Source organism: Colius striatus, chromosome 17, assembly GCF_028858725.1.
Source record: "Colius striatus isolate bColStr4 chromosome 17, bColStr4.1.hap1, whole genome shotgun sequence".
Taxonomy (NCBI): domain Eukaryota; kingdom Metazoa; phylum Chordata; class Aves; order Coliiformes; family Coliidae; genus Colius; species Colius striatus.
Window position 1 is genome coordinate 15293902 of NC_084775.1, and position 13720 is coordinate 15307621.

The 13720-nt window shown below is 53.9% G+C and overlaps 1 protein-coding gene across 1 annotated transcript in view; it reads right to left on the reverse strand.

The window, feature by feature from the left end:
* SSH1 (slingshot protein phosphatase 1) overlaps window positions 1-13720 on the reverse strand; it is a 33299-nt gene that overhangs the window by 10131 nt on the left and 9448 nt on the right. The window contains exons 3-6 of the mRNA XM_062009649.1: window positions 4872-4975; window positions 3264-3328; window positions 2362-2483; window positions 27-95 (exon numbers count right to left, since the gene is read on the reverse strand). Coding sequence (XP_061865633.1) covers window positions 27-95; window positions 2362-2483; window positions 3264-3328; window positions 4872-4975 — 360 coding nt within the window. The remainder of the gene's footprint in view (window positions 1-26; window positions 96-2361; window positions 2484-3263; window positions 3329-4871; window positions 4976-13720) is intronic.

Sequence of the window (13720 nt, forward strand, 5' to 3'; positions counted from 1 at the left end):
TTTATCCTTTTAATGTGGTTTCTTACCCATCACCATCGAGATGGATTTTAGTGTCACTCCACAGACGAAGAACCATCCCTATAGTGCAGCTTTTGCTGGAAGAGATTGGGACACGGTGTTAAACAGAGGCCACAGTGTGGGCACGTCAAGATCCTCAATTAGTAACACTCTTGAACGTTTAAAGCCCTCCAGTCCTGCTCTGGCAATTCCCAGGAATATCTTAGCCCATCAAATGCATAAGACACAAGGAGTCTGGCAGCTGAAGGGCTGCTCTGGTATTAGCAAGCTGATTGCCCCACAGGGCTGGAGAGACACAACACAGAAGCAAGAGTTAAAATGACCAGCTCTCCTCTCCTCTTCCAGAGGCCACCAGGAAGCACTGCAGGACTCACCCCACCACCTTTCCTGCTCTCTCACCCTCACAAGCTCAGTGCAAGGCAGTTTCCTAAAAGCAGCTCCCAGGGCTGTGGCTGCAGAGACTCAGCTCCCCAATGTGGGGCAGGATGAGCCTCAGTGAGTGGCACAGCAGCCACCTCCCCCTTCCACAGGGGACCCCAGGAGCTTGTCAAAGGACTGCGGGGTACATTTTGGCTTCATCACTCTGTCTGGTGGAAGGGACAAAAAGGGGTTTTATGAGTTTACCCAACCCAAAACAACATTTCACTGCAGAGAGAAAATCTGGCAAGAAACCCACACTAAATGGGGGCCAGTAACTTCCAACTAGTAAATAATTAAGCTACTGAGATAGGAAAGTCTTAAAGGAAATTGGGATGCACACAGGAATGGCCAAAGAGCTCAGGCTTGGTTTTGTTCTGTTTCTTTTTCTTTCAAGCTTTCAGCTGCTTTCTACAGTGGATCAAAAGGTGTGACAGACCCCTCGGGACACACGTGTGGACAACGTGCTCTCTAGAGCTTTGTGAGGAAAAATGGTCTTTATTAAACACATCTAAAAGGAAGAAACCCCACAAAAGTGCCTGAGTAGAACTGTCACAGCTCAGCAGGGACGATGCAGCCCCAGCACAGAGCCCTGGAGTCACTCGCTGAAGTCACCAGCTGACTTCCACATGCACGGGACTTGCCCCCAGCTAACCCAGCTCTGGCCTCTGGGGCAGGCAGCAACTCAAGTGGCAGCTTCCATCACAGTTAGGATGGATTTGTCAGAACTTTTCCATCTTTCCTGTTGCCTCACATCAATAATCACCAGGAGCAAACTACTGCATGTCTCTTTCAGATGTGAAGATGACCCAGCACACATTCCCTGCTGCTGCACCCCAGTGTGCCAGAAGGAAATGCTGCCCTACAACACCCTCCATAGCAGTAAGGGCAGTGAGTTGACAGCAGATACAAGAGGCAGCACCAAAGCCAACAGCAATGTTATCAGGAAAGCGTGGCCAGGAGTTTCCCTACAGGTCTCACTGCAGTGCAGCTCCCCACTGCCACTCACAGCAATGGAAACAGCCACCAACAGCAAACAGAAGTCACAGCACTGCACCAGCACGACATGGCAGCCTCTTAAACCATCAGAGGACAGAAACAACAGTCTGGGAGCTCTAACTTCTAACTCCAGCTCTGCCAAACCAGCCCTGTCTCTCCGAGCCAAGAGCTGTTCTGCCTTGGTTTTCTCACCTAGAGCTGGAACAACGTGAGAGGCTCTGTGATAACTAAAGATCTCATTGGCCTTTCAAAATGTTCTGTGCTCTTATCAGTTAGACAAAAGAAACAGCCCATAACAGACATTTGTTTGTTGGTTTTGGAGGCACTTTTGCAGTACTTTTTTGGATGTTATTTGGCAACGAAGCCACCCTCCCCCTAAAGCAGCTTCATTGCATCACACCATCAACAGACTTGCAGTCGGGTGGATAGAATCAGTTCCAGTTTTACTAATGTGTCTGCAAGAGCATTTGCAGTGAGCAGGCAGCAAACCACAGAATCCCAGCATGGTGGGGGTGGGCAGGGCCCTGCAGAGCTGCCCCAGTCCCTGCTCCAGCAGCTTCCCCTGGCTCAGGGGGCACAGGAACGTGTCCAGGTGGGGTTGGGAACCTCCTGAGCAGGAGCCTCCACACCCTCCCTGTGCAGCCTGGGCCAGGGCTCCCTCACTGAGGTAGATGCCACAGCCCTACAGCTGGATTACACATGAAGGCTTTGCCCACAACCACCCAGAGATTCCAAGGAGACTGGAAGCTTTCTGGAGCACAGACCAGCCCCTCGCCCTCCTCACTGCTCAGGAAACTCAACACACGTCCATTCCCTCGCTAGAATTTGCAGATACACATCAACCAGCTGCTTGGGGACACTCTGGTGTTGACAGGCTTTGCTGAGAAGCCAAGCCTGCCTGATTGCCAAGCCTCAGCTTCCACATACCTCTCCTTGCTGGAGAAATCCACCCCCAGCAGAATGTTCTCCTCGGTGTCCTGCCGCCCGCTGCTGTACACAACCACCATGTAGCGGACGCGGTCTGTCCACACGCTCTCCAGACGCACAGCCTGCAAAGGTCAGCGAGCTCTGCACACCACCTGCTGGGTCATCACTTCCAGTGATGCCTAGTGGGGTTTTTGTCCCTTTCTTTAAGGTGTGATTGTACCCAAAAGCTTTATTTAGCTGCAGCAGGGACGGCAGAGGGAGAGGCAGCCCATCTCCCTGCCAGGCCAGTTGCCAGTTTGACTTGGCAGCAGGTGAGGGAGGATTAGCCCAGATTTGCTGCCCCACTTGGGGGAAGTACTACCAAATGTGACCTGAAGATTTATTCTGAAGGGGTTTAACTAGAAAGCTGCTACAACATTGGTCATGCAGTGAACTGAAAACAGAGGAAGGCTCAGAGGATTCTCCCAAGCCTTCCCTGAAGTGTGCTGGCCGTGCTGCAGGGGATAACTGACACAGACTTTTCAGCTGTGACTTTTAGGGCCTCTGCAGATTTCTTTATAAGAAAGCCCAGCTCCATTTGGATGCTATTTCAAGGCCGAATCAAGAGTGCCCACTAGCATCAACAAGCTCCTGTCTCTCCTCTCCTGTATTAGCATTGGTCAGTTGACTGCAAAAGTCAACCTAACAAAACAAACACACTTGGACCAGTTTCCTGACTCGACTCCTCCCCTGCATGTAAGGACCAGGGCAAAAGGAGTGACAGGAAAACATCACAGGGCTGGCAACCAGCACAGAACTCAGCTGACTCTGAAACTCAGGACCTACCAATGCTCCTCATGAACCTCCCCAGGTTCCCAACACCTCCAACAGAAAGCAGAGCAGGAAAGTGCATCCTTCCTTACCAGTTTGATCCTGTCCTCGCAGCGAAGGAGGTTGATCATCACCTGGAGGTGCTGGGGCAAATCACCTGTGGGGAAAGCAGAGAGATCATCAGGAAGGATCTCTCATTGCTGCACTAAGAGTCTTGATCTTCAACGATGTGCAGAGGAGGTCAATGAACTTTGCTGTCCCAGAGAATACTAATAGAAGCGAGGGCACTGAGGAGAGGGGAGGAAGAGGCAGGAGGAACAACCCTGATCTGAAAACAAGAACAGAGAAGAAAAACTGTGACTGGTGAAACACACAGAGCACTGGGGGCTCAGCCCCACTGGCCTTAGGGAGGGTCTATCTGAACAGGAGAAACCTGGGAGGAGGAAGGGCTGCAGGAGCAGCCCAGCTGGGCTGGTGGGCCCCTTCTCAAACAAGATGCTGCTCATGCAACGAGTCCCTGAGGCTCTGGAGCAGTGAGCACACTTGTGGTTGGTGAAAGCAAGAGAGAGGAACAAGGAATCTACGAGAAAACAAAAGCAGCTCACATCTAAGGGCTCGGTCGTGCACTCAGAACTTTCCACACAAGATAAAATCCTGCTGTAGGATGCTTGCTGGCTATATGAAATTGCTGACAATTAAAGAAACCCAAAGCCAAGCCTGACACTCAAACACCCTCTTTGTGCCTGGAGTGTTTACTAAGCAGCAGACACACAGTACCACACTGTGCCTTTCCCACATGCTCCTGCTCCCAAAACGCCCCATGATCTGATTTCTTCTTTCCCAGTAGCCACTTACTCCAGAACTGTCTGACAGGAGGCATAAAAACACTGGCTAAGTAGAATCCACTCTCCTGACAACCTCCCTATCTGCTCATCAGCTCACCACACAACTCCCTACCACTCCTCCCCAGCAGCCTGGCACACTGAGGGGCACTGGGGGCAGAGGACAGACTGTTCCTGCACAGTGATAAACTCTTACAGGGCAGACTGTGATGAGTTAACTGAAAAGGGGATTTTCCTGAATATAAGGGGATATAAGGAGCTAAGAAACATACATCTACCCAGGGACCCAAATCCCATTAAAGCATTCCTCACTTTTACCAGCAACATCAAACCAAACCAGCAACAGGCAGTTTCAAAAGGACAAAGGCTGTCACAGCTGGCATTGAAGGTCCCAAGCTCGAGATCACTGGAGGCTGGGAGAGCACTTGGAGACACGTCCCTGCCCTGCTGAACCAGTACCTCTAACTACAGAAGTGCTAGAGCTCTGTCACTCAGCCCATCCAATCTTCCTCCCCACAGGCCAAAGGGAAAGGCAAAAGTTCCATCAGTGAAGCCCAGGTGACACGGCTCCACGTGCAGCTGTGGAACACAGGGATCCACACTGAGCACAGGCTGGCTCAGCAGGCTGCCCTGCCTGAAGGATGCCACAGTGTCTGCAGAGAATAAACTTCTACCCCACTTACAGTTCCCAGACAAGTCGAAATCAAGGCTCAGCAATCACAGGTCCCCATTGGAATCCAGCAAGCTGCAAACCTGCTGTTACTCAGGAGGTTGTACTAGGCCTGTGGTGACAATCAGGGGAGTCATCCATCCACCCACCCACGAAACAGAACCTCAGGAGCTGATTTAATCCACTACCTGCATGTTTGTGAGGATGCTGGAGGCTTCGCTGGCCCTGGGAGCTGTTTCCTTGCTGCAAGAACAGGGCTGCGCCTTTCACCATGAAAAAGCTTTCACTTAGGCTGGAAAACAAATGACAGAGGAAGTCAACTGCAAGGAAATGTCAGCAAAATGCATGCTCAGGTGTGTGTGCCTGGGGAAGGAAGGGCCTCCCCTCACCACCACGTAGGAGGATCCTGCCATGGGCAGCTTTTCCCAAAGCCTGATCCTGCCTCCAGGATTTGTAACACCTCGTTTCCCACCGAGGCTTCATCACTTGGCCATTGCAGGAGACACACTGGCCTAAGCTGGCATGGGCTGGAAATGACTTTATTGTGTCATTACCAAATGCTGTAACTTTAAAACAGTAAAGGGTAAGTCTTCTTTGCAGGCTGAGACCTGTAAAATGACTGAAGATCCCACTCTGAGCAAATCAGTTCCTACTAGTCCTTGAGATCTCTTTGGAATGCAAAAACAACAACATGCAACCATCAACTGTGTGTAGGTTAAAAGAGGAAGGGAGGGCAGATGGAACCTGCACACCACAAGAGAAAGGAAGCTGCACTGAAACCTCAGGGGAAAACACAACTGACACAATAGCAAAGCCTTTGCTTTGCCCTGGGCCAGCTCCAGCCCTCCCGGGAAGTACAGCTGGGGAGGAGGCTGCAGGATGTGTGAACACAACTGCTCCCACAGACAGCAGCACACAGGCCCCAGAACACAGCTGAAGAGAAGGCTGAGCAGGTCAGTAGTTGGAGTGGGCACCAGCACAAGCCCACAGTACCACACTGAGCATCTCAGACACAGCCCTGGAGCTGACGTTGGCATCTCCCACAAGGCTGGACATGAGCATCCCCTGAGCCACCTTCCAGCTGCCACAGGAACTGCTGCCACTGCCTTTCCTACACAGCTTGGAACATCACAGGAGACATTTCTGCCCCATTTTCTGCCCCCCTGCTCTTCCAAACACAGACCACCATTAATTACTGCCTGCTATCTACTAAACATCGGCGCTCCCTTATGGGATGGTGCTGCATGGGAGCCACCCACGCTCTGGAAAACCATCCCCCACGAGTTACTACTCCCAGCACTCCTCTGCTCTGTTCCTTACTCAGGGGTCTCAGCCCTTGGAGCACTAATGCTCCCATTCTGCCTCAGCTTTTGCTGCGAGCTCAGCTCCTCCCTCCTCTCAGAACACAGCCAGGGTTCCCAGGCACAGCTCCCTCATTCCTCAACGGAGCCTTCAAGGTGCAAAACTCCCAGCAAAATCTGGACCAGCTTTCAACTGGAGATTCCAGTTCTGGAAGTCACAGAGCAGACAAGGGAGAGGCCACTGGGATGACTGCCCTCCAACCCGAGCTCTCCTCCGTCTCCACTCACCGCCAGCCCGTGGTCCTGAGCAGCGGCTCTGCTGCTGGGCTGACAGCAACAACTTGTGCACACAGGGATCTGCCTCCCCCTAAGTGAGCCAGGAAGGGCCTCGCTTCCTTCACACACCACATCTCACAGGAAAGCAGTGACACAGGCCAGAAGTTCCCCCAAGGCAGTGACACCACCACAGTGCACAGGCTGCTCAGCCAGAGACCAGCTCCACACACGCAGCTGGGGGAGGGGATGGTCAGGTAACACACGAGGAGCTCACTCACAGTGTTCCAGTATTCCCAAGAACTTGGGGAAATTCTTTGGGAAGGTGAAAAAGTATCCCAGAGGATATTTTTATCCCTAATAAAGTACTAACTGGGGTTTGTACAGCAGGAAAAACCTGGAAGAGACAGAGCCCCTTCCCAAAGGCACCAGGAACTCCTGCTCTCGCAGCCCATCTCGCCTGACACTCTCCTCTGGCAGCCAGGAAACCTCTTACAATAGAGCAGAATATTCCCAGTTGCAGGCAAATGAGAAAGCTGCAGTGCAGGAGCAGAAAGGACTGCAGGAGGACAACGCATCCAGCAAAATGTTTGTCCCCTTCTATCCACCTGCATGGCAATGACCTGCAAGGCAAAGCCCAGGGACCTGCTGAGAGCAGGGTTTCAGCGTCTGTCTCCTGATGTCTGCACCAACCTCAGGACACACAGCTCGCTGAGCCAGCCTGTGCCTCCCCAGCTCAGCCTGTCATGTCCCTGCAGAGCTAACACATCCCAGTGCCTCTTTGCTCGTGTTTTACACCCCACTGAAAGAGCAAGTTCCCCAGCACCATCCCTCTCCCCGCCCCAGGAGCACTCTCTGCTCTCAGTCACTTCACCCGCTCTGCGCCACAGCTAACGACACAGAAGTGAGACAAAGGCAAGGCATGAGATTCCAACCCAGTTTTAAACCACACTCCCACATCTAAAACTCGAGCCCTCTCCTAGAGACCAGCAGCACCCCCTCGTTGCAGAGCAGCCCCAGCTCCTGCCCCCCGGCCGCAGCATTTGTTAGCAGCGTAAAAACAAGTGGCTTATACGTACTAAGTTGCAGTGGTTCTCTTTGAACAGCAGAAGCATTGTGCTGGCCCAAGAGTCAGACAGAAGTCAGCAAACTCGAAAAGATTCATAACTAGCTGTAAAACTCACATCCTTCTGCTTCTAAGCCCATAAAAGAAAGAAAAGGAGGAAAAGAAAAGGTTGACCGTGTATTGTGAGCGGAGCAGAGAAATCACATCTGCTGATGCTACCCGGGAACTGGATGGCTTCTACAGAACACTGTGTCTTCCACTGATAGCCTGGCTTGAAAAAGCACTTGTCCTAACATATCCTGATGAAAGAGGGCCATTCAAGAGAGGGAAAAACCAGCTGAGGCTCGTCTAATCACTTCCCTCCTCCAGACGTGTTTGTTTGTTTGCTTCCTGCCCGTGGTCCGAAGGCAGCTCCTATCAGCAGCCACACAGCCCACTGCTGCACAAGCCCATGTCCCCTGGGCCAGGGCCAGATAAAAAGCACCCTATCGACTAATGCCTGGTGGGATCTTTGCAGGGAACACACTGTGTGCCACCACTGTCACCCAGATATGACAAAGGCCTTTGGTGTCACACTGAAACGCTTCTTCCCTTACTGTACAGCCCCATGGTTTGACTTGCAGGGTGACTCGTGAGTTACTGAGCTACTACTGAACAAGAAAGGCTTTCAGTCCCTTGGTATTTATTTGTTAGGGGCTGGCTATAACCAAACTCACTGAAGACTCGTTTCTTACCCCTGACTAACTCCTTCTGTAGGCACAAACCACAGTGACATGCTGGCATCTCACCAGTCCCACCAGCCTAACCAGGAGCAGAAGCAGCTCTCTGTTCCAGTGTGGCCCAACTGGCACATGCACAGCAGAGACCACCCACTCCCTGATGCCCTTCCAGGAACCCTGACCAGCACAAGAGGCACTGCAGGCTCTCAGAGAAATGCAGAGCCCACGAGGTCTGTCAGAGCCCCAGGATCCCGGTGCTCCAGCACTGCTGCAGACTCTCTCCCCTCTGCACCCTCAGCTTACCAACTGATGGCATGAAGTCGCTATGGGAGGTAAAATCCTACACTGACAGGCATCTGGGAAATGCCCTGAGCATCAGCAGCAGGGTACAGACTGCTACAGCACTTTGCTGTCCATACAGCAGGGGCCTTTCTGCACCCAGGGGCTGGCACGGAGAGGGTGCTCCACGGCCACAGCACTGCTGAGAGCAGGCTCCAGTGTCTCTTGCTTCACTGTCCCTTGGCTCTGTGCTGCTCAACTTGAAAAAGAAATACTCCTTCCCCTTTGGGGAAGCTCCAGAAGAGCACTGCTGCAACACACATCAATCACATCTCAAGTTGCTTAAGAACACAGCAAGCAGTGGTTTTCAATCATTACAAAATGCCACCCCCTGGGTCCACAAAGGCCAGTTAGTGATCTGCTGGAAACGCTGGCTTTGGGGGCGAGAGACAGAGCTGCTCGTGCTCCTGGACACAGGAGGGCAGCTGCCAGGGGCTCAACAACTTTCCCCATGCAGCTTGCCTTGCTGCTGTGGCTCAGGCTGTGGTGTGGCCCAAGCACAAAACTTGTGTGCCTCAGGTATTCCAGGACCCTGCTCTAAGGGGAAATCTGAGGTGAGCTGCAACCACCCCACAGGATACAACAAAACACTCTGTTAATGTACCTTACAGCTACTCAGCTCATCTCCAAGTAAATATCCAACCACAGGAGTTAGCAGAGAGAAAACCACTTTCCCTGGGAAGACACAGCCCAGCCTGAGCTTGGTTCAGCAGCCTCTTGCTAGCCTGAGAACTAAAGAACAGTACCTAGGTAAAAAGACCTTCAGAGGTCACCTTTGCCTGGCTGCTAGGTTGAAGTTGCATTCTCCTCTCCCAAAGAAATCACATTCCAGATGTCCTTTCAAGGTATCTGCTCCCACCTGAAGCTGCCTCTATTTAACCTTGCACCCTGAGCACCTCTCACAGTCGGCCTGTTGTGTCCTTGTGCAGCTCAGGCACAGAGCTCTCTGTTCAGAACAGCTCTGCAGTGGAGCCTTGCCCAGGCACAGGGCCACCACCGTGCTCTCTGAGCATTAAACCTCTGTTAAATTAAGTTTCTTAACTTCCCTCTCATTCATGGAACAAAACATGCACGTTTCACAGGGGCAGAGGTGGCCATCTGTCCCAGAGTGGCAGCAGCAGCCCCCACCTGAGCACCAGCAATGCCATGGTCAGGAGCTTGTCCTGCCCTTCCTACCCCCTGCACACATCTCTCCCCTGTAACCAGGTCTGTGTTTTGGGCAATAACATAAAGCACTATTTGCTCTTCCCAAAACTGGTTGCACTGTTACAGAGGCATGAACACAGTGGTGTCTCCCAGCTCCTTGGGTTGTAGGGCAAAGCGGCAGGGACAAAGTGCTTCCAAATTGGTAAGGTGAGGAAATAACAGGCCTCACAAGCCCCACCAAATTAAACACCCCCTTTCCACAGCCTCTCTGAGGACTGATTTCCCTCCCTTGTCTGCTCAGTCTGGATAAAGCCCATCTCATCCCAAGGCAAGAACAGGAACGTTGGCCCTGGACAGGGGCCTCCCCGTCCATCGGCTGCTCCCACAGCCCAGCCCTCAACACCACAGCGGGGGCGGTTTTAAGCCAGGGCTTGGCTGTAAGGAGCCAGAGGGCTGTCAGACAGTCAGACTGAAACTGCAACATCAACTCCACTGGAAAGCAGCCCATGGAATGGAAAGGAGGATGTGGGGAGGGAAGCAGCAGCCCACGGGCGCCCCGAGGGCACAGCGAGAGCTCTGGGCTGGCAGGAGCCACAGCGACCACGGCCCCCAGCAGCACAGGGGCTGCCAGAAGGGCTCAGAGACACAAAGCAGCACTGGGGCAAAGCTGACTTCAGAGCTGCTCAAAGCTCCTGGCTCATGTGCTTGTGCACAACCTGAGGAGGCAGAGGCAGGAACTTTAACTGCAGCACTGAGTCATTTCTGAGGCTTTTTGAAGTACTTGGTGTGTTTCCAAGGGGCCTTTGCTGCGGTGTCAAGCAGCAGTCACGCAGAGCCAGCGTGATTCAATCACAGAATCTCAGGCTGCTTTGTGTGGGAAGGGACCTTAAAGCTCATGGAGTCCACTCCCCTGCCACGGGCACCTTCCACCAGGTCAGGCTGCTCCCAGCCCCATCCAACCTGCCCTTGGACACCTCCAGGGTGGGGGAATCCACTCTGGGCAACCTGTGCCAGGGCCTCACCACCCTCACAGGGAAGAACTTCTTCCTGACATCTCACCTCAATCTCCCTCTGTCAGTTTGGAGCCATCACCCCTTGTCCTGTCCCTACATGCCCTCGTACAAAGTCCTTCCCCAGCTTTCTTGTCAGCCCCTTCAGAGCCTGGGGGCTGCTCTGAGGTCTCTCTGCAGCCTTCTCCTCTCCAGGCTGGATAACCCCAACTGCTTCAGCCTGCCTTCCTAGCAGAGGAGCTCCAGCCCTCGGATCATCTTCGTGAGCTCCTCTGGACTTGCTCCGGCAGCTCCACGTCCTCCTGCTGTTGGGGGCCCCAGAGCTGGATGCAGCACTTCAGGTGAGAACCATAAGGGAATCCCCTCTACAAACACCACAGAGTATCACCAGAAGCAGCAGCTTTGCTGGGTTACACAGCCAGTGCTTCTCAGACTTCCTGAGCTGAACACAAGTCACCCCAAGGAGAACCCCAAAATGTAAGCTGTGAGGCACACTGAGGTCTGACATCCCTTCAGACACACCGAGCACATCTCCCCTTCCTCACAGGCAGCCGAGGCACCACCATGCAACAGCACCAAGCTGCCTGTGAGAGGGTCAGGCAGCAGCCTCTGCTGAGGGGAGGGTCCTGCAAAGCCCCCCTGCAGGCACAAGCATCTCCCCCTCTGTTCCAAAGGGGGGTGAGATGGTTGTTGGGCAGGAAGCACCCACAGCCTTTGCTCTCCTGTTTTCAGCAGCACAGACACAGAAGGGGAGTCTGAGTGTGCCATTGTTGGGCTGCAAGGCGTGGGCCACAGCCCAGCCCAAGAATGCCAGGAAGGGTCTGAGACACTGCAGGCCATTCACAGATACAAATGCTCCTCCAGCACAAAGAACGAGGAAAAAACCTAAACCCATGGTGAAGGCCACAAAAGCTAATTCCCTGACAGAAGGAGAGTGCTGATGGTGTGCTCCAGCTGCTCCTGTGCATGGGAGGAACGATGTGGGGTCAGCCCTGGGTACTCCCCAGCCTCACCACACAGCTCCCAGAGCAGCAGGCAGCTCCCAGGGCACAGCAAGGCTCAGGCTGTGCCCCCAGACAACCTGGGAGCAGCTCAGATGAACTCTTCATGGAGAGGGAAGCAAACAAATTAGTAGGGCTGCTCTCTGTTCCAGCAGACTTGAGCAAAATAAACCAGCAGAACAGCTCCCAAACAGCCAGGAAAGAGAAAATTCTAGGAATCCCTAGTACTGGGATGGTGAAAAGCCAAATGAAACATGAGCTTGTTTCCCAAGGAGAAAGAAATCCTTTTTGCTCATCCCACGAATCGCAGAGTTCAAAAAGGCAGGAGGCTGATCCCAGCCACAGGCAGATCTGTGTGTGCTTGGCACTCCCAGCTGGAATCACCACTTCTGCCATTCCCACTCACACATGATGTCATGCTTGTGATTGCTGCTGTCTCAGGAGGCTGCAGCCAGACCTGCTCCCAGGCTCTGCACCGCTGCCCCTCCAGCTGCTCTAAAGGCACCTCTCGCTCTTGGGAGAGGAGTATTAACCCCACAGACACTGCCAGCAGCCATGGCCCCAGCCTGTGTGCCTCTGTGGCAGGGCTGAGCAGTGCTGCTCCACACAGCTACACCCCAAAAGGGCTCTGGGATCCAAAGGGCATGTCCAGGGTAGGCAGCACAGGGAAGAGGCACTCACAGAGATCCCAGCACCAACACCAACGTGGCTTCCAGGCTAGTGCACCCTCTGCCATGCAGTGTTCTGGTGCTCTGAGGCAAGCCAGCTATTCCCAAAACAGCCTCCTTTTTCCTCTGCTAAAAGACACCCTGTGTTCTCCTCTGAGTCACAGCTGTGGCTGCAGGTAGAGGACAGACTCACAGCCCTGAGCAGGAGCTGATCCTGCTCCTGTCCTCCTCCCCAGCCCAGCTGGCAGCACACAGCCCATCCTCCTGCATTCCTCCTGTCAACTCACTGCTTTAATCCCTTCCACCCTTTGCTGAAGTCACCCCACTTCACCCACTCAGCGGCGTCTCCCAGAGACAGGACACGGGAACAAGTGGAAACCCTCCAAAGGCGCCACTGGAAAAGAAAAGGAAGGTGAATAATAGTTTCAAGGACTGAGAAAGCAGCTCCCAAGCTGTGTGCACAGAGGTCAGCCAGGACACAGGCACCAACAGCACAGGCAGCAGCACTGAGCACCCTCCAGGCAGCGGTGGCACAGCAACCCAAGGAACAGCTGAGCTGCTGGGTCTCAGAACGACTCCAAAAAAGGCAGCAGAGAGCAGGGAGCACTTCACAGACCCTGCAGCACTTCACAGGCTGCTAACGAAACACATCCGGAGGGATCAGGCAGGGTAAGAGCAGAGCCAGGACAGTTCTCTCAGCCCTCACACCCCCTCTGGTGTTGAGCTCGACTGCAGCCTGTCAGCCCAGCACCCCGGGGCAGGGCTGCACCCAGAGGCGAGGGGATGCCAGCCAAGCTGAGCTCAATGCCTCCTTCCTGCTGCCCTTCCCTTCAAACCCATGGCTCAGAGGCAGAATCGGTGTTGCAGAGAGCAGCAGACACCTGCAGCTCAGGAGCTCAGGAGAGCCCTGTGAGCAGCCCCACTGCTGCAGGGATGGGAGTGCTGGATGTGACCATTTGGGTGGCAGACAGGGCACACAAGCAGCTTTCTGGAAAATGTGAAAGGGATGTTTTGTCCCGTCTCCTGCATTTCTGGATGCCTTGGCCCTGGTGCTGAGCCCCAAAGATACTTGTAGGATCACAGAATGGTTTGGGTTGGACAAGCCCTTGGAGCTGCTGCAGTCCCAGCCCTCCCCTCACCCTGCCCAGCCCAGCACCAACCCCTGGCCCTCAGCACCTCAGCCCCAGGGCTTTGGGATCCCTCCAGGGCTGGGCACTCCCCCAGCTCCCTGGGCAGCCTGGCACAGGGGCTGACACCCCTCTCAGGGAAACAGTTCTGCCTCAGCTCCAGCCTCACCCTCCCCTGGGGCAACTTGAGCCCCTTTCATTATCACTTGGGAGCATAGCCTGACCCCCAGCTCCCTGCAACCTCCTGTCAGGGAGTGTCAGAGAGTGCTGCTGTCTCCCATCAGCCTCTTCTCCAGGCTCAGCACCCCCATTCCCTCAGCCCCTGTCCAGCACCCTTGTGCTCCAGCCCCTTCCCCAGCTCTGGCCCCGCTGCAGCCCCTCAGTGTC